Source organism: Palaemon carinicauda, chromosome 4 (genome assembly GCF_036898095.1).
Source record: "Palaemon carinicauda isolate YSFRI2023 chromosome 4, ASM3689809v2, whole genome shotgun sequence".
Lineage (NCBI taxonomy): Eukaryota > Metazoa > Arthropoda > Malacostraca > Decapoda > Palaemonidae > Palaemon > Palaemon carinicauda.
Genome location: NC_090728.1, coordinates 191,511,239 through 191,531,820, shown reverse-complemented (window position 1 = coordinate 191,531,820; position 20,582 = coordinate 191,511,239). Strand labels below are relative to the sequence as shown.

General features: G+C 37.3%; 2 protein-coding genes across 3 annotated transcripts in view; one reads left to right on the top strand and one right to left on the bottom strand.

Moving 5' to 3' along the window:
• The window catches only part of LOC137640303 (retinol-binding protein pinta-like), a 112,192-nt gene that overhangs the window by 15,507 nt on the left and 76,103 nt on the right, over window positions 1–20,582 (top strand). The gene's annotated exons all lie outside the window — the stretch shown is intronic.
• Window positions 6,553–20,582, bottom strand: part of LOC137640301 (O-phosphoseryl-tRNA(Sec) selenium transferase-like) — a 38,068-nt gene continuing 24,038 nt past the window's right edge. Inside the window, exons 6-10 of the mRNA XM_068372927.1 lie at window positions 15,102–15,202; window positions 12,781–12,902; window positions 11,750–11,935; window positions 10,107–10,238; window positions 6,553–6,851 (exon numbers count right to left, since the gene is read on the bottom strand). Of these exons, the coding sequence (XP_068229028.1) occupies window positions 6,598–6,851; window positions 10,107–10,238; window positions 11,750–11,935; window positions 12,781–12,902; window positions 15,102–15,202 (795 nt within the window). The 3' untranslated portion in view covers window positions 6,553–6,597. The remainder of the gene's footprint in view (window positions 6,852–10,106; window positions 10,239–11,749; window positions 11,936–12,780; window positions 12,903–15,101; window positions 15,203–20,582) is intronic.

Here is a 20,582-nt window from a genome sequence, read left to right as displayed (position 1 = left end):
ATTATTATTATTATTATTATTATTATTATTATTATTATTATTATTATTATTTGCTAAGCTACGACCCTAGTTGGAAAAGCAGGATACTATAAGCCCAGGGGCTTACCTATTATTATTATTATTATTATTATTATTATTATTATTATTATTATTACTAGCCAAGCTACAACCCTAGTTGGAAAAGCAAGATGCTATAAGCCCAAGGGCTCCAATAGGGAAAAATAGCCCAGTGAGGAAAGGAAATAAGGAAATAAATAAATGATGAGAGCAAGTTAACAATGAATTATTCTAAAACAGTAAAAACGTTATTATTATTATTATTATTACTATTATTATTATTATTATTATTATTTATTAATTGCTAGGCTACAACCCTAGTTGGAAAAGCAGGATGCTGTAAGCCCAGGGGGCTCCAACAGGGAAAATAGCACAGGAGGAAAGGAAACAAGAAGAAATTGAATATATTAAGAACAGTAACAAATTTTAAATTAAATATCTCCTATGTAAACTATATTATTTCCTTTCCTCACTGTGCTATTTTTCCTTGCTAGGGCCCTTGGGCTTATAGCATCTTGCTTTTCCAACAAGGGTTGTAGCTTAGCTAATAATAATAATAATAATAATAATAATAATAATAATAATAATAATAATAATAATAATAATAATAATAATAATAATATTCTGATCTTAATTTCTAATTGTATGGGACCTTGCCTTGTTTTATAGGCACATTGAAGTTGGAAGCACAAGAGTAAGTTTTGTAAAAAATTTTCTTGATCTTATTTGCTTTTTTTTTTCGTAATTTTCTAGGTTTAAAAACAATAAATTGTCATTTTTCTAATTTAAAAAATCCAGAGAATACTTCACGGTTTAAAAAAAAATCTTGATTTTTTTCTAGATACAAAAGTTTTTTCAAGTCATGAATCATATTTATTAAAACTATTGGTTTATAACTAAAAATTTAAATTGTCCTGATCTACGCTTTTCAAGTTATTGGTGCTTATGTAACAAACACTGAGGAATTGTTAAGAATACAGCGACTGTAAGAATACTGCTGGGTTGATAAACAGTTTAGGTATATATATATATATATATATATATATATATATATATATATATATATATATATTGTATATGTATATATATGTATATATATGTATATATATATATATATAATTTATATATATATATATATATATATATATATTTATATATATACTGTATATATATATATATACATATATACATATATATACATATATATACATATACAATATATATATATATATATATGTATATTATATATATAATATATATATAATATATATATATGTGTATATATATATATATATATATATATATATATATATATATATATATATATATATATATACATACACATGTGCATATATATGCATACATATGCATATATATATGCATATAAATGCATATATATATATATATATATATATATATATATATATATATATATATATATATATATATATATATATATATATATGAAACTTCCGTTGGCACAAGATAATTATCTTCAAAATCGTATAAAAAATATGTAATAGGCTTATATAACAGAATCAACATTCACGAAAATATACGTTAACATTACCCCATCGTGACCAGAAGAAATAATCTTCAATACAACTGATGCATTGTTTTCAACTAATCACTCGAACAGATCTCTTATCGATATCCCACGAGATATGATAGATGTATTAAAAAAAACTACACTCAGTACACATACAAACATACACATTCAGACCGGGTCCTTACTTGGTGCTTATGAGAGGTCGAGTAGCCGTCCAATACTGCAGTACAAAACCGAGTTAACCCACCCACGTTGCTCTCTTCGGCGCGAGAACAAACTCACACACGCACACTACTCACTACAGGGTTTATACAACACTGGGTCAATGAGTGGGAGGATTAATTAATGAAGTGGGAAAATGTATTAGAATAGTTAGTGAAGCTAATAATAATTATTTACAGACAGGAATATAAATACACACTAGGCCTACTCACTCCAGGGTTAATACAACAGTGGGTCAATGAGTGGGAGAATTAACGAAGAGGGAAAATGTATTAGAATAGTTAGTGAAGCTAATAATTAATTCGTCAGGAAAATTGATTTTATATGAATAAAACGCGCCGAGGAATGGATAAACATTCTATGGAATTCTACGAGCAACAGTGCCAGAGTGCCACTGTGGCTGAACAAGGAGGCACTAGCTGGAAAACGAAGATTTTAGGCTGCAAGAGTGGTATGTGTGTATATTCGTTCGTTCGTCTGTTATCTGGGGTGGAACGACGCAATCTTATCGCTAGGTCTGATTGTTTGAGAAAGAAGTTTTCCCGTTATCTTTGATTGTATCGAATTGTTTCGAAACAAAATTCCCCAGATCACGGATCATGTCCCTGATAGAATTGTTGAGAGAGAGAGAGAGAGAGAGAGAGAGAGAGAGAGAGAGAGAGAGAGAGAGAGAGAGAGAGAGAGAGAGAGAGAGAGATATCAATTTTTGAGTATAATTTTTAAAGTCAACTGCATTGTAGATAAGTCATATGTTAAAATACCATATGTTTGTGATTCACGATTAAAATATCAGTAGGCCTATATTCCATATTTTTCTTTTTTGTCTTTTAATCTCAAAGAAGAAGATTCTTTCGAACATATATGACGTAACGTGTTCATTTTATAGGCCTACGCCTACTGCTCCTTCATACAATCTCTCTCTCTCTCTCTCTCTCTCTCTCTCTCTCTCTCTCTCTCTCTCTCTCTCTCTCTCATGTTTGTCGCACGAATCCACTCCTCTTCTGCTCTTATAGTTTCATGTTTATACTTTAATATTTACTTCATTTATGGACCTTAATGGGAAAGCTAATACTGTTTTTCATAAATGGTTGGATCATATTTGATTTCATATGCATTAGCTTGATCCTTACAATGTAGTAGACTACATAGTTGGTGACCATACAACCGATGTTTCAGAACCTTGGGTTCTATGATAAGCTGTATATCCTTCCAATCTGTTTTGGAGTTAACTAGTTTGTAAAGCAAGCATAAGTTGGTTTCTTTTCTTTGGGGATTTCTTAATAGGTAGTAGGTTGGCCTGGGTACCAGCCACCCGTTGAGATACTACCACTAGAGAGTTATGAGGACTTTTGACTGGCCAGACAGTACTACATTGGATCCTTCTCTCTAGTTACGATTAATTTTCTCTTTGCCTACACATACACACACTGAATAGTCTGGCCTATTTATTACATATTCTCCACTTTCCTCATACACCTGACAACATTGAGATTAGCAAACAATTCTTCTAAATCCGAGGGGTTAACTACTGCACTGTAATTGTTTAGTGGCCACTTTCCTCTTGGTAGGGTAGAAGAGACTCTTTAGCTATGGTAAGCAGCTCTTCTAGGAGAAGGACACTCCGAAATAAAATAATTGTTCTCTAGTCCTGGGTAGTGCCATAGCCTCTGTACCTTGGTCTTCCATTCTCTTGGTTAGAGTTCTCTTGTTTGAGGTTACACTCGGGCACACAATTCTATCTTATTTCTCTTTCTCTTGTTTTGTTAAAGTTTTTTTTTATAGTTTATATAGGAGATATTTAATTTAGTGTTTCTCTTCTTGAAATATTTTATTTTTCCTTAAGTTTTCTTTCCTCACTGGGCAATTTTCCCTGTTGGAGCCCCTAGGCTTATTACATCCTGCTTTTCCAAATAGGGTTGTAGCCTAGCAAGTAATAATAATAATAATAACACACTCTTTTCTTTGGAAATTTGCCAGTCACATTTATGGACTTTTTGGTGTTATCCATAACTTTTACGGATAATATCTGCAATTATTCTCTGAAAACATTTATCAATTTCACTCCTATGAACAAATAGCATTCAACAGTATTAGTACATACTAAAGTCAATTCTTTTTAGCGAGGCAGATTTGCACAGACTCGCAAGGGTGCCCTTTTAGCTCGGAAACCTTTCCTGATCGCTGATTGGTCTGACAAGATAATTCTAACCAATCAGGTAGCAGGAAACTTTTTCCGAGCTAAAAGGGAACAGCTGCGAGTCAGTGCAAATGCGCCTAATTAAAAGAAATTGAGTATAGTCTCCTGGCTAGTACAGTGGTAATATGTTCGCCTAGCAATGGCATGGCAGCAGATAGATTCCAGCCTGGGACTGTGATTTTCAGCTGTTTACTGGGGAGGTCGCCGCTATGGTTGAACTTTTCTAGCTGACGTTCTGGTGAGCATCTATTCTGATGAAACTTGAACTGAAAACAGACACCTTTACTTTTACAATATATGGATTATCTATCTCCCTGGAGAATTACTTTGGTCATACACGTCAGTTGTTCACCGAACTTCCCTTAGGGCTACGTCTTCAAATACTGCTCTTTTTTCCTTGGCTTTTGTACATGTCTTCATTTTACCACTTTTATATTTACTTTTTCATCAATGTTACACATCTCTTTTCATCACATGTCCAAACCATCTCGATCTTTGAGTTCCCAGCTTCTGGACGTGGTCTCCCAACCAATTCCTTGATCGTAATATGGTCTTCTAACTGCATTTGATTCCTTTATAGATAATTTTTTATTTGTTATTTTTGCATACTTGGCATTTTTCCTTATTGGTGCCCTTGGGTTTATAGCATTCTGCTTTTCAAATAAGGGCTGTAGCCCTGGAACGCCCCTGGACATCGTACATAAACTTATGTTCAAATGTACACTTTTCTTTAAGTATAGAATTCATTCATTTACTGATGAATATATATCTTCTTTAAGAATTAGAATAGTACAGTTACTGTACTGGCAAATTGCAGTGCTGTTGAGAAGATTATACATACATACATATACCAAGGCACTTCCCCCAATTTTGGGGGGTAGCCGACATCAACAAACGAAACAAAACAAAAAGGGGACCTCTACACTCTACGTTCCTCCCAGCCTGACAAGGGACTCAACCGAGTTCGGCTGGTACTGCTAGGGGTGCCACAGCCCACCCTCCCCCGTTATCCACCACAGATGAAGCTTCATAACACTGAATCCCCTACTGCTGCTACCTCCGTGGTCAAAGGCAGCGGAGGAAGCAGCAGGGCCTACCGGAACTGCTTCACAATCGCTCGCCATTCATTCCTATTGCTAGCACGCTCTCTTGCCTCTCTCACATCTATCCTCCTATCACCCAGAGCTTCCTTCACTCCATCCATCCACCCAAACCTTGGCCTTCCTCTTGTACTTCTCCCATCAACTCTTGCATTCATCACCTTCTTTAGCAGGCAGCCATTTTCCATTCTCTCAACATGGCCAAACCACCTCAACACATTCATATCCACTCTAGCTGCTAACTCATATCTCCTTAATAATATGTTGTTAACATTAGGCCACTTGCATAAAATAACTCCCTCTGGGAGCATTTCCGTAATTCCTTAATAACTTGAGATAAATGGCAAATGACTTACTGCAGATCGTTGATGGACCCTGCCTTTATTTCAAATTATTCTGATACAGCTACCTCTATCTCACCCTCTGCCATTGTAATGCCAATATCTAACATCTATACTGTACCAAGGCTGTGAAGCGAGGATGTTAAGAACAACTAGATAGAGATTCTGAAATTAAATAAAACAGTTACAAAGATCTAAATGTGAAATTAGAGTTAAGCCTAACAGTTGCATTTTGAAGTAACAGTTAAGGCAGGACAAAAGAAATAAAGTGAAAAATGAAGTACAGTACTGTGTATTGTAGTCAAAGGCTGAAAATTGGGAACAATGAGAGGACAGAAGGATGTTAAAAAGATCTTCGTAACGTTACAGCTTACAGCACACTGACATCTCTATCCCATTACATTATAACTTTTGCATTTAAATGGTAGTTGAATCGGTAGAACTTCAACAGTTCAAACTTGCACCAAATGTTTTTATGTTGAACAGGTTGACGTAAGACTTTTTATAGTTTATATATGAAATATTTGTTTTAATGTTTTTAAAATATTTTATTTTAATTGTTCATTAATTCTTATATGGTTTATTTATTTCCTTATTTCCTTTCCTCACTGGGCTATTTCACCCTGTTGGAGCCCTTGGGCTAATAGCATCTTGCTTTTCCAACTAGGGTTGTAGCTTAGCTAATAATAATAATAATAATAATAATAATAATAATAATAATAATAATAATAATAACAATAATAATAATACATACATACATACATACATATACCGAGGCATTCCCCCAATTTTGGGGGGTAGCCGACATCAAACAAATGAAACAGAAAAGGGGACCTCTCCTCTCTACGTTCCTCCCAGCCTGACAATAATAATAATAATGATAATAATAATGATAATAATAATGATGGTATGGTATCAAGTGAGCAATTCACCAGTAATATCCACTTTAAAATAAGTCACTCTTGATCCAAAATAAAGAATAACAAGGATAATTCATGGGTAACGAGAAAGGCTTTCCTCTTTTCCTGCACATCATAACTATAAGTTATAAAGTACAAGATACTTTTACAAAATAAAACAAAGATGAAATATCAATATATTTATTAATCAAATCTATGAGGAATGACTCTGCTATTCTTTCTCAACCTTATTCTCTCTCTCTGTACTGTCGACACAAGATTTATCTAAATTAGCATTGCCTTCCACAGAATCGCCTTCGTTAACAGACATTATATTTTGACTGAGCTTCTCCTTCTTCGACAGGAACTTTCCGAGGCACTTATTAAGTCGCTGGGCAAAAAGTTCCACATCCTTAGTTGTCATTCCAATGCTAGCCGCTGCGGTGAGATATGCCACGGGGTAATTCTTGGAATGGGAGCCCCAACCTTTGGTGGAAGAAAGAATTCAGAATAGTCATTCCTCTTCACACTTGATATTTTAGCACTAAAATCTATGACTGCTGGATTTTTAGGTTAAAAAGGTCCTGTAACCTTTCGTGTAATGGTTTTTATGAGATTAGCTTAATTCATTAAATATATGTCAACATTACATACATACATATACCAAGGCACTTCCCCCAATTTTGGGGGGTAACCAACATCAACAAAAGAAACAAACAAAAAAGGGGGACCTCTACTCTCTATGTTCCTCCCAGCCTAACAAGGGACTCAACCGAGTTCAGCTGGTACTGCTAGGGTGCCACAGCTCACCCTCCCACATTATCCACCACAGATGAAGCTTCATAATGCTGAATCCCCTACTGCTGCTACCTCCGCGGTCATCTAAGGCATCGGAGGCAGCAGTAGGTAATGTCAACATTACTTTAGCAAATACAGCAATTTACTGACAAAACAATCAAATGATAAATAGTAATTACTGTATATAACATCATATGAATGCTGTTATGTTTTCATCTTAAGAATCCTCTGCGAGGCACAATAAATTGAAGTTGTAAGTGTGATAATGGCAACCATTATCATAAAACAATTATAAAAGGAGACTAATTCACCTCTATTTTTCTCTCTCTTTCCAGTAACAATCATAAAAGAGAGACTAATTCCCCTCTATTTTTCTCTCTCTTTCCAGTAACAATCATAAAAGAGAGACTAATTCCCCTCAATTTTTCTCTCTCTTTCCAATAACAATCATAAATGAGAGACTAATTCCCCTCAAATTTTCTCTTTCCAATAACAATCATAAATGAGAGACTAATTCCCCTCAAATTTTCTCTTTCCAATAACAATCATAAATGAGAGACTAATTCCCCTCAAATTTTCTCTTTCCAATAACAATCATAAGAGACTAATTCCCCTCAAATTTTCTCTTTCCAATAACAATCATAAATGAGAGACTAATTCCCCTCAAATTTTCTCTTTCCAATAACAATCATAAATGAGAGACTAATTCCCCTCAAATTTTCTCTTTCCAATAACAATCATAAATGAGAGACTAATTCCCCTCAAATTTTCTCTTTCCAATAACAATCATAAATGAGAGACTAATTCCCCTCAAATTTTCTCTTTCCAATAACAATCATAAATGAGAGACTAATTCCCCTCAAATTTTCTCTTTCCAATAACAATCATAAATGAGAGACTAATTCCCCTCAAATTTTCTCTTTCCAATAACAATCATAAATGAGAGACTAATTCCCCTCAAATTTTCTCTTTCCAATAACAATCATAAATGAGAGACTAATTCCCCTCAAATTTTCTCTTTCCAATAACAATCATAAATGAGAGACTAATTCCCCTCAAATTTTCTCTTTCCAATAACAATCATAAATGAGAGACTAATTCCCCTCAAATTTTCTCTTTCCAATAACAATCATAAATGAGAGACTAATTCCCCTCAAATTTTCTCTTTCCAATAACAATCATAAATGAGAGACTAATTCCCCTCAAATTTTCTCTTTCCAATAACAATCATAAATGAGAGACTAATTCCCCTCAAATTTTCTCTTTCCAATAACAATCATAAGAGACTAATTCCCCTCAAATTTTCTCTTTCCAATAACAATCATAAATGAGAGACTAATTCCCCTCAAATTTTCTCTTTCCAATAACAATCATAAATGAGAGACTAATTCCCCTCAAATTTTCTCTTTCCAATAACAATCATAAGAGACTAATTCCCCTCAAATTTTCTCTTTCCAATAACAATCATAAATGAGAGACTAATTCCCCTCAAATTTTCTCTTTCCAATAACAATCATAAATGAGAGACTAATTCCCCTCAAATTTTCTCTTTCCAATAACAATCATAAATGAGAGACTAATTCCCCTCAAATTTTCTCTTTCCAATAACAATCATAAATGAGAGACTAATTCCCCTCAAATTTTCTCTTTCCAATAACAATCATAAATGAGAGACTAATTCCCCTCAAATTTTCTCTTTCCAATAACAATCATAAGAGACTAATTCCCCTCAAATTTTCTCTTTCCAATAACAATCATAAATGAGAGACTAATTCCCCTCAAATTTTCTCTTTCCAATAACAATCATAAATGAGAGACTAATTCCCCTCAAATTTTCTCTTTCCAATAACAATCATAAATGAGAGACTAATTCCCCTCAAATTTTCTCTTTCCAATAACAATCATAAATGAGAGACTAATTCCCCTCAAATTTTCTCTTTCCAATAACAATCATAAATGAGAGACTAATTCCCCTCAAATTTTCTCTTTCCAATAACAATCATAAGAGACTAATTCCCCTCAAATTTTCTCTTTCCAATAACAATCATAAATGAGAGACTAATTCCCCTCAAATTTTCTCTTTCCAATAACAATCATAAGAGACTAATTCCCCTCAAATTTTCTCTTTCCAATAACAATCATAAAAGAGAGAATAATTCCCCTCAATTTTTCTCTCTCTTTTCAATACTTGAATCATCTGCAAAAGACTGCACTGAACAGGAGGAAGACTGGAGAAGGTCATTCATAAAAAGAAGAACAGTAAAAGAACATGAATCTGGGGTACATTACACATGGGAAAGGGAGCAGGTGTTGCATATCGGCAAAAAATATTGAGCAATTAGATAAAAAAGAATATGAATCTTGTAAGGCCAATGAATCACACTTTATCTCTTGTAGTGCTCACCTAAAAGATTTGTTCTTATGTGAATTGTTAAAATTGGTGTTGCATATCAGCAAAATATATCGAACAGTTAGATAAAAAACAAATGAATTTTGTACCACTGAATTCAACTTTTACTCTTGTATTGGGGAAAGACACATACATACATATACCAAGGCAATTCCCCCAATTTTGGGGGGTAGCCGACATCAAACAAATGAAACATAAAAGGGGACCTCTCCTCTCTACGTTCCTCCCAGCCTGACAAGGGACTCAACCGAGTTTGGCTGGTACTGCTAGGGGTGCCACAGCCCACCCTCCCATGTTATCCACCACAGATGAAGCTTCATAATGGACAACTAAGTAAAAAGACAATACAGGGAGAGTATGAAAATAGTAAAAGCAAGAAAGCAAAACAGTTTGGGTTGATTGGGCACTAAAGAACATATACTACCACCTTCAATTTGTATGCCACAAAAAGCACACTAGCTTGACTCATAGATGAATATAGGTGGATTTGAGTAGAAGTTGGAGATATGTTCTAGCCAAATCTAACTAGTTACCTTCAAATTTGTGGCCAGCAATGGTTTTGACATCTGTAGTGGCAATCACCCTGGTGCCAGAAACGCCTCTCAAAAATAGCATGGAACCAAGTTCTGTCAGAGCTGCACTCTCTTCAACAGGCAAGCTCATAGCTGGTAAGGGATAGAAGTTCATCGAGGAATTAAAATGAAACCACTATAATAAGAAGCTGCATATTAAATCCAACACTAACTCTTTTTATTAGCCTAATACAATACTTAAATGAAAAAATCTTTGTATAACATTCAATACTTTACCATTAAGCTAAAATATCAACAGGAAGGTGAAGATCTAAGGCTTTATAGTACAGTATACAGAAGACAAGTACTTCATAGGACCAACCCTTCAAGCAGCATAAAGCCCCATAAAAGGGATTTTGACGAAGGAAAAATCTATTTCTGGGCGAGGAACCTGTGTCACCCAGTGAAATGCTCCTTAAAGAACCATTTCAAAGGTATAAATACTGCTAAATATACCAGAGAAAAAAGTTGCATGGAATGCTAGGAATATATCCAGCTCGCTCACCCCTAAAGGGTGTTGGTATTAAAACTGGGGCGAGTGATACCACTACCAGAGATCCCTTTCCAATTAGACTTCTCCCTCCTCAAAATCCCCCGTTACTACGAGGTGTCGTTCACTACAGCTACTGCCCCCCCCCCCCCCACCACCACCACCACCACCACCACCACCACTACCTATCCTTCTTCCATCATTAACAAATGAATCATGACATTCATAAAACTTTAAGAAGAACAAGAGAAAGAAATTTATGCAAATATACTGTAATCTGAACAGTAACAGACTTTTAAATCATCATAAAAATACAGTACTGTACATTGATATTTCAGGATTATAGGAAGATACAGTAAAAATGACAGATTTAGGAACATAACGCTTATGGTTTACAAGTTGTAGCTGTATTTTAAAGTAAAAATGTCACTGTATTTGCTACTAATTAACCTGATATATTGACAAAAATAATTATCATTATTACTATTATTAGCTAAGCTACAACCCTAGTGGGAAAAGCAAGCTGCTATAAGCCTAAGGGCTCCAACAGGGAAAAATAGCCCCCTGAGGAAAGGAAATAAGGAAATAAATAAAACAAATGAGAAATAATTAACAATAAAATATTTTAAAAGCAGTAACATCAAAACAGATATTTCATATATAAACTATAAAAAGACTTATGTCAGCCTGTTCAACATAAAAACATTTGCTGCAAGTTTGAACTTTTGAAGTTCTACTGATCTAAATGTACTGTATATTATCTGCAAGCATCCATATATCGCTCGCTTGCGACAACGACGTCATAACTCAAAAAAATGTACAGTATTTTTGAGTTATCCATATAGACATATTCATCTTCAAATGCTAATTTTTTTGGCAAAAGTGTCATAATTGTAGCAAAAAAATTGATCGCTAGAGACGCTAAATGCCCTAACGACATACATTAATATGAGTGTTTTAATTGATTAAAATGGCTCTCCTGAAAAATAGCTGTTTTTGAATTATGACGACATTGTCGCAAACGAGCGATATAGGATCTGTATCTAAATTGTTATTCATACAGTACCATCTTTATAAAAAGCAAATTAAACAAAGGACAAAGAATTAGGCCTACCTATAGAGATGGGGTTATTTTTACAGGTAAGTACGCGTAGGCCGTACTCTCTAGCAACCTGTTCCATCAGTTCTGCAAGGTGTTTCTTCAGGTCCTTCCTTTCTTCGAGTAATTTCTTGTAACCCTTTTTGCCCATCGACAAAAGTGTCATGAAAAGGTCTACAACTGGGCTGCTAGATGCCCTTCCTGAAAGCAAAAAACAATTTAATATATTTTCCAATGAGTACATTACTCCAAAACACAAACAAAAAGGTAGTAATCAATAATATATGGAATAAGCCCAACAATTTACATGAATGATATTTATAACTTAAGAGGAAATTTTCACACAAACAACGATATTACATACATACATATACCAAGGCACTTCCCCCAATTTTGGGGGGTAGCCGACATCAACAAATGAAACAAAACAAAAAGGAGACCTCTACTCTCTACGTTCCTCCCAGCCTGACAAGGGACTCAACCGAGTTCAGCTGGTACTGCTAGGGTGCCACAGCCCACCCTCCCCCGTTATCCACCACAGATGAAGCTTCATAATGCTGAATTACAACGATATTGTAATTTGTAATAATTTTAAGGACAATATAGCAAGCAAGTTGATATCTTTTGAAGCTTATAGTTATCAACATAAATTAGTTACAATGCTATAAATGCATTTGATTCTTCCTAATACTGTGAAACAGGGAACTCTTTTGTAATGAATTACTGTATGCAGTAGTCAATGTCAATAGTAGGGTTCAATATTAATGTACCGGTAATTCAATTTTACAGTATGTAAAATGAAAATGTAAACAAAAAAGTGACAAAGTTCTCTACATCAAATAAGAAAAATTATTTCTTCAATTGTTGGTGCACAAGAGACAGTTATTACTGGCAACCTACATGAATCCTTTATATCAACAATTTCCAAATGGAAAGTATAACAATTTAAAAATCAACCTCTCATCATTAATAATTTGCCATCTCTTAACATTAGGTTCTTCCCTATAATGCAATGCTTTACACATTAATGAAAAATACAAACTTACCTGGGTAAGTTTTTCCTATTTGCTCAATAAACTTAGCATCAAATCCAGCTATAACTGAGCCTCCGACAGGTACCATGAAGTTTTTATCAGTGCTTTGAACAAACGCATCGACACGGCCTACTCTGTAAAGCCATAAGTAATGTGTTAATAAGCTATAATTAATAAGTGTTGCTTCACTCCAAAATATATTATAACATTAGCGAAGTACTGTACTTTTGATTAAAATCACTTCTGATCTTTGTGTTAATCAACTATACATATATAAATTATCTAAGTTATCAAAGTATTTATTTATTTGGGACCATTATTTCCTTTTCGCCAACAAAATGTGTCGGAACAAAAGCCTAAAGAAATACAGGGGCATTCTTCACTGGTTTAGAAGCCAACCCAGTATGCTCAACTGGGTCATGGCCTGAAAAATCTTCTTACATCTCTCCCTGAGAACTCGGAGACAAAGACTTTGTCATAGTAGCCAAGGCTCTTGGGCTTTGAAGCGGTAGTTGGCACGCCATGGTGCTTCTCACTTGAAAATCAGAGAACTTTGACCGGTGCAATCTCAAGGGCTGGGATTTCCAAAATTGAAGATTGAGACTCCTCAAGGGAAGGCCACTCCTTTGTTTCTTTAGAGGAAGCTGGGAGGTCCACCGCCGTGGAGAGGACACCTGGGAGACATGCCAACATTACTCCTGTCTCTTAAGGTTCTGCGCATTCATCCATAAACAATGATACGAGTTCAAAAACTGTGCACTCGAATGCATAGTACTCTCAAGCACTCGGAACACCGAAGTACACTGACAGTATGTCTTCCTTCAAAAGGGAAAATTGTTCCTCGCAACAGCATTTTCTTCTACTCTCGTCGGGGGACCTGTCATAAGACACTATTGGGGAGAAAGCACACTCTCAGATGAGCTGATGCGCAGGCATACCTACTCGCGTGTTGAAAGACATGTTGCTCACCAACACTAGGATCCTGTGAGAAGTGTGCTTCTGGAGATCGGAGAGGTCTCTCGTCCCAGAGTTTTATTCCCCTTTCAAGGAATAAAGTCCAAAGGCACCGTTGCTGCGAATAAGTATCCCAAAATTACAGGCAAGTTTGCATTTTAATAAGTTGATTTACACTCATACTGAAATGAGATATTAGTGAAAATTTTAGGCTCGTTGGAGAACATCGAGAACATGTCTGTGCAGCTCGATGGCCAGAATCAGAATGAAGGCTCTGATCACTGTCAGACCCATACCACCATTGGATACTGGGTGGAGGTTGCCAGAACCTCTATAATTCTTCATTGGCCGCTGCCAGAACCTTAACCCTACTAAAGGACGAAGGTTTCTATTTGCATGGGAACAAACTACACAGTATTATAGAAGTTCTATTCCAGCTGTGATCAGATTGGAATGATCTTCCTAATCAGGAAGTTGGATCAGTGGAATTTTGGAATTTCAAACTTTTTGTAAATGCTTTTCTGTTGAGCTAGTTGACATAAGTCTTGTTTTATAGTTTATATATGACTGATATATTTTAACCTTACTGATCAAAATATTTCACATTCTTTATTCATTACTTATATATAGTTTATTTGCTATTCCCTTATTTCCTTTCCTCACTGGGCTAATTTCCCTGTTGGAACCCTTGGGCTTGTAGCATTCTGCTTTTCCAACCATGGCTGTGGCTTGGCTATTATTATTATTATTATTATTATTATTATTATTATTATTATTATTATTATTATTATTATTATTATTATTATTTGCTAAGCTACAACCCTAGTTGGAGAAGCAGGATGCCATAAGCCCAGGGGCTCCAACAGGGAAAATAGTTCAGTGTGGAAAGGAAACAAGAAAAAATTGAATATTTCAAGGCCAATAACATTAAAATAAATATTTCCTAAATAAACTATGAAAACCTTAACAAAATAGGAGGAAGAGAAATTAGATAGTGTGCCCGAGTGTACCCTCAAGCAAGAGAAGTCTAACCTAAGACAGTGGAAGGTCATGGTACAGAGGCTATGGCACTACCCAAGACTAGAGAACAATGGTTTGGTTTTGGAGTGTCCTTCTCCTAGAAGAGCAGCTTACCATAGCTAAAGAGTCTCTTCTACCCTTGTCAAGAGAAAAGTGGCCACTGAAAAATTACAGTGCAGTAGTTAATCCCTTGAGAGAAGAATTGTTTGGTAATCTTAGTGTTGTCAGGTGTATGTGGACAGAGGAGAATATGTAAAGAATAGGCCATATGGTGTATTTGTATTCAAGGGGAAAATGAACCGTTACCAGAGAGAAGGATCCAATGTAAGAAATTTTATAAAGTAGATTTCAGAACTAACCTTGCAGCTTGTTGAATATGATGCATACACTTTGAAGACTGGACTCCATATGCATTATTGATAACGTGGGGTACTCCATACTGCAAACACAACTTAGCCACCTTAAAGATAATAATGATAGTCAGGAGAGTCATAACAGTAATCTTTGTTGATAACATACATCTGAAAAAATGCTGTCAACAAATATATATAGTAAAGAATTGTATATACCGTAATCTTGAAGAATAAACACCAGAAATTAAAGTACAATACTGTAATGCAAACAGCCATAATGTTTTCTCATGATACACAACAAATTCAAAATACAGTGTAACCTTAATGATCAACATCAAGGGAGTTCATGAGGTCAACGCTAGAAAACTACACTTATTTTATTCATAAATCTAAATCAATTCAGTAATATATATGGCACACCTATTTTCTAAGTGCATCGTTACTGTACTTTAAACTAAAAGACTGAATTACAAGGGATATTGAATCAAAAATTATTTTGTTCGAATTATACTTTGCTATACACAACAAGTATTAGGAAACTGGTATTATGTGGCTGGATGGCATAAATATGAAATTTACTATAATACTAATAAATCAAGCTTTTAGCGTATCTAAATATTCCAATGGTCACACATGAACCCACCCAAAAAAGTGTCCACTTAACCCTTTTACCCCCAAAGGACGTACTGGTACGTTTCACAAAAGCCATCCCTTTACCCCCATGGACATACCGGTAAGTCCTTGCAAAAAAATGCTATAGAATTTTTTTTTTCATATTTTTGATAATTTTTTGAGAAAATTCAGGCATTTTCCAAGAGAATGAGACCAACCTGACCTCTCTATGACAAAAAATGTTATTTTCATTATAAAATAAATTTTTGAATATACTTACCCGATAATCATGTAGCTGTCAACTCTGTTGCCGACAGAAATCTACGGTCGGGATACGCCAGCGATCGCTATACAGGTGGGGGTGAACACAACAGCGCCATCTGTGGTCAGGTACTCCAGTACTTCTTGTCAACACCACCTCAATTTTTTCCTCGGTCCACTGGTTCTCTATGGGGAGGAAGGGTGGGTCAATTAAATCATGATTATCGGGTAAGTATATTCAAAAATTTATTTTATAATGAAAATAACATTTTTCAATATTAATCTTACCCGATAATCATGTAGCTGATTCACACCCAGGGTGGTGGGTGGAGACCAGCATACATGTTAACAAAGAAGCTAAGTATCCCGTATTTTATTTTATTAGTTATTCAAAAATAACATAAAATAAATAAGTACCTGGTAAGGAAGACGACTTGAACCATTACTCTGCCTTTATTAAGTACGTCTTCCTTACTGAGCGTAGCGGTCCTCTTAGGATGCTGAACGACTCTTAGGTGCTGAAGTATAAAGGGCTGCAACCCATACTAAAGGACCTCATCACAACCTTTAACCTCGGCGCTTCTCAAGAAAGAATTGACCACCCGCCAAATCAACAAGGATGTGGAAGGCTTCTTAGCCGACCGTACAACCCATAAAAAGTATTCAAGAGAAAGGTTAAAAGGGTTATGGGATTATGGGAATGTAGTGGCTGAGCCCCCGCCTACTACTGCATTCGTTGCTACGAATGGTCCCAGGGTGTAGCAGTTCTCGTAAAGAGACTGGACATCTTTGAGATAGAATGATGCGAACACTGACTTGCTTCTCCAATAGGTTGCATCCATAACACTGCAGAGAACGGTTCTGTTTGAAGGCCACTGAAGTAGCCACAGCTCTCACTTCATGTGTCCTTACCTTCAGCAAAGCAAGGTCTTCTTCCTTCAGATGAGAATGTGCTTCCCTAATCAGGAGCCTGAATAGGTAAGAAACTGAGTTCTTAGACCTTGGAAGAGAAGGCTTCTTGATATCACACCATAAGGCTTCTGATTGTCCTCGTAAAGGTTATGACCTTTTTAGATAGTACCTAAGAGCTCTAACTGGGCAAAGTACTCTCTCCAGTTCGTCCCCCACCAAGTTGGACAGGCTTGGGATCTCGAACGACTTAGGCCAAGGACGTGAAGGAAGCTCGTTTAGCAAAAAACCGAGCTGCAAGGAACATGTAGCCGTTTCAGATGTGAAAACTATGTTCCTGCTGAAGGCGTGGATCTCACTTACTCTTTTAGCTGTTGTCAAGCACACGAGGAAAAGAGTTTTTAATGTGAGGTCCTTAAAAGAGGCTGATTGGAGAGGTTCAAATCTTGATGACATAAGGAACCTTAGGACGACGTCTAGATTCCAGCCTGGAGTGGACAACCGACGTTCCTTTGAGGTCTCAAAAGACCTAAGGAGGTCCTGTAGATCTTTGTTGGTGGAAAGATCCAAGCCTGTGTGGCGGAAAACCGCTGCCAACATACTTCTGTAACCCTTAATCGTAGGAGCTGAAAGGGATCTTACGTTCCTTAGATGTAACAGGAAGTCAGCAATCTGAGTTACAGTGGTACTGGTTGAGGAAACTGCATTGGCCTTGTACCAGCTTCGGAAGACTTCCCCTTTAGACTGATAGACTCTGAGAGTGGATGTCCTCCTTGCTCTGGCAATCGCTCTGGCTGCCTCCTTCGAAAAGCCCCTAGCCCTTGAGAGTCTTTCGAAAGTCTGAAGGCAGTCAGACGAAGAGCGTGGAGGTTTGGGTGTACCTTCTTTACGTGAGGTAGACGTAGAAGGTCCACTCCTAGAGGAAGAGTCCTGGGAATGTCGACCAGCCATTGCAGTACCTCTATGAACCATTCTCTCGCGGGCCAGAGCGGAGCCAACCAACGTCAGCTGTGTCCCTTTGCGAGAGGCGAACTTCTGAAGTACCCTGTTGACAATCTTGAACGGCGGGAATGCATACAGGTCGAGATGGGACCAATCCAGCAGAAAAGCATCCACGTGAACTGCTGCTGGGTCTGGAATCGGAGAACAATACAACGGGAGCCTCTAGGTTATCGAGGTAGCGAACAGATCTATGGTTGGCTGACCCCACAGGGCCCAAAGTCTGCTGCAAACATTCTTGTGAAGGGTCCACTCTGTGGGGATGACCTGACCCTTCCGGCTAAGGCGATCTGCCATGACATTCATATCGCCCTGAATGAACCTCGTTACCAGCGTGAGCTTTCGATCTTTTGACCAGATGAGGAGGTCCCTTGCGATCTAGAACAACTTCCACGAATGAGTCCCTCCCTGCTTGGAGATGTAAGCCAAGGCTGTGGTGTTGTCAGAGTCCACCTCCACCACCTTGTTAAGCTGGAGGGACTTGAAGTTTATCAAGGCCAGATGAACCGCCAACAGCTCCTTGCAATAGATGTGAAGTGTCCTTAGCTCCTGATTCCATGTTCCCGAGCATTCCTGTCCGTCCAAAGTCGCACCCCAGCCCGTGTCTGATGCGTCAGAGAAGAGACGGCGGTCGGGTTTCTGAACAGCCAAAGGTAGACTTCCTTGAGAAGAAAGCTGTTCTTTCACCACGTGAGAGTAGACCTCCTCTCTTCGGAAACAGGAACTGAGACCGTCTCTAGCGTCATGTCCTTTATCCAGTGAGCCGCTAGATGATACTGAAGGGGGAGGAGGTGGCGTCTCCCTAACTCGATGAACAGGGCCAGCGATGAAAGTGTCCCTGTTAGACTCATCCACTACCTGACTGAGCATCGGTTCCTTCTCAGCATGCTCTGGATGCATTCTAGGGCTTAGTAGATCCTTGGGGCCGACGGAAAAGCCCGAAAAGCTCGACTCTGAAGATCCATACCCAGGTAGACAATGGTCTGGGATGGGACGAGCTGGGACTCCTCAAAATTGACCAGGAGGCCCAGTTCCTTGGTCAGATCCATAGTCCATCTGAGAATCTCCAGACAGCGACGACTTGTGGGAGCTCTTAAAAGCTAGTCGTCTGACGGAGCTGGACACAAGATCATGGTACTGCTGCACAGTCTGTGAACTGTCAACCATGGGGAAGCGAGGAAGTACAGCGACAACCCGAAGCTGTCTAGACTGTCTGGGTCGTACAGACAACTCCTTGTCGGGTTGCTGAGGTTGCCGCACTGCGTCACAACAAGTCACTTCTGCTGGTTGTTGAACGTCTTCCCAGTGACACACTGATTCCGTAAACAAAAAAATCCTCTAACAAGGACTAAGCTTGGACTGCATGTCTTGCAACAAAGCTCAAGGTCTATGGGAGCAGGTGTGGTAACAGACGGGGTTAGCGACTGAAGTGGAACCATTACCCTCCCTGGAAGCATGTTATGCTTAAATAAAAGTCCATAGGAGGCTAAGCAGCTAAAGGCTCCTCTCCAAATGACAGAGTCCTCAAGGGAATATCAGAAGGAGGGAGAATAGCACTTTCTCATCTACAGGAACCATATCCGAGAAAAGCTAAGTTCTCTCAGTGAGGGTTTCACTGGTGCAAAAGCAGCAGACTAGAAGGCAACGTTATGAAACTGCTTGACAGTCTAGTGAGTTGGCAACAACCAAAGATGTGTGACTGAGGAGCATGCGGTAAGGTATGCAGAGCATGCTGTATGCAGAGCATGCTGTATCTAAAGTTTTTGAACGTCTTCTGGCAAAACGTCTTAATAGGTTTGCTGAAGGTAATCATCTATTCCCTAGTTTGCAATTTGGTTTTCGTAAAGGCCTTGGAGCATGTGATGCCCTTCTTACAATCTCCAATGCTGTACAGAAATCCCTTGATTGTGGTCGGGAAGTTCGTATGATTGGCCTTGATTTTAGTGCTGCCTTTGACCGTGTTAATCATGAGGCCCTTGTTTTCAAACTGAAACAGTTGGGAGTGGGTGGGTCGTTTCTTAGCATTATCATTGATTTTTTAAGTAATAGATCTCAAAGAGTTGTTGTTGATGGGCACCATAGTGATTATAGGAATGTGATATCTGGTGTTCCACAGGGTAGTGTTCTTGGCCCATTACTTTTCATACTATATACACATGACATGTGGTTTGGCCTAGAAAACAAGCTTGTTGCATATGCAGATGATGCTACTCTCTTTGCATCAATTCCATCCCCTGAATGTAGATCTAGGGTTGGTGAATCCCTTAATAGAGATTTAGCTAGAATTAGTGCATGGTGCAAATTATGGGGTATGAAGTTGAATCCTAACAAAACTCAAAGTATGATTGTAAGTAGGTCAAGGACGGTGGTTCCTCAACATCCGGATCTCAGTATTGATAATGTTTCTTTAAATATGTATGACTCTTTCAAAATTTTAGGTGTGATTCTCGACAGTAAATTTACTTTTGAGAAACATATAAGGTCTGTGTCTTCTTCAATTTCACAAAAAATAGGCTTATTGAGAAAGTCTTTCAAGATTTTCGGTGATCAATCTATTCTGAAGAAGTGTTTTAATTCTTTCATTTTACCTTGTTTTGAGTATTGTTCTCCTGTCTGGTCTTCAGCTGCTGATTCTCATCTTAATTTGTTGGACAGAAACTTACGGTCTATTAAATTTTTTATTCCTGATCTAGATATTAATCTCTG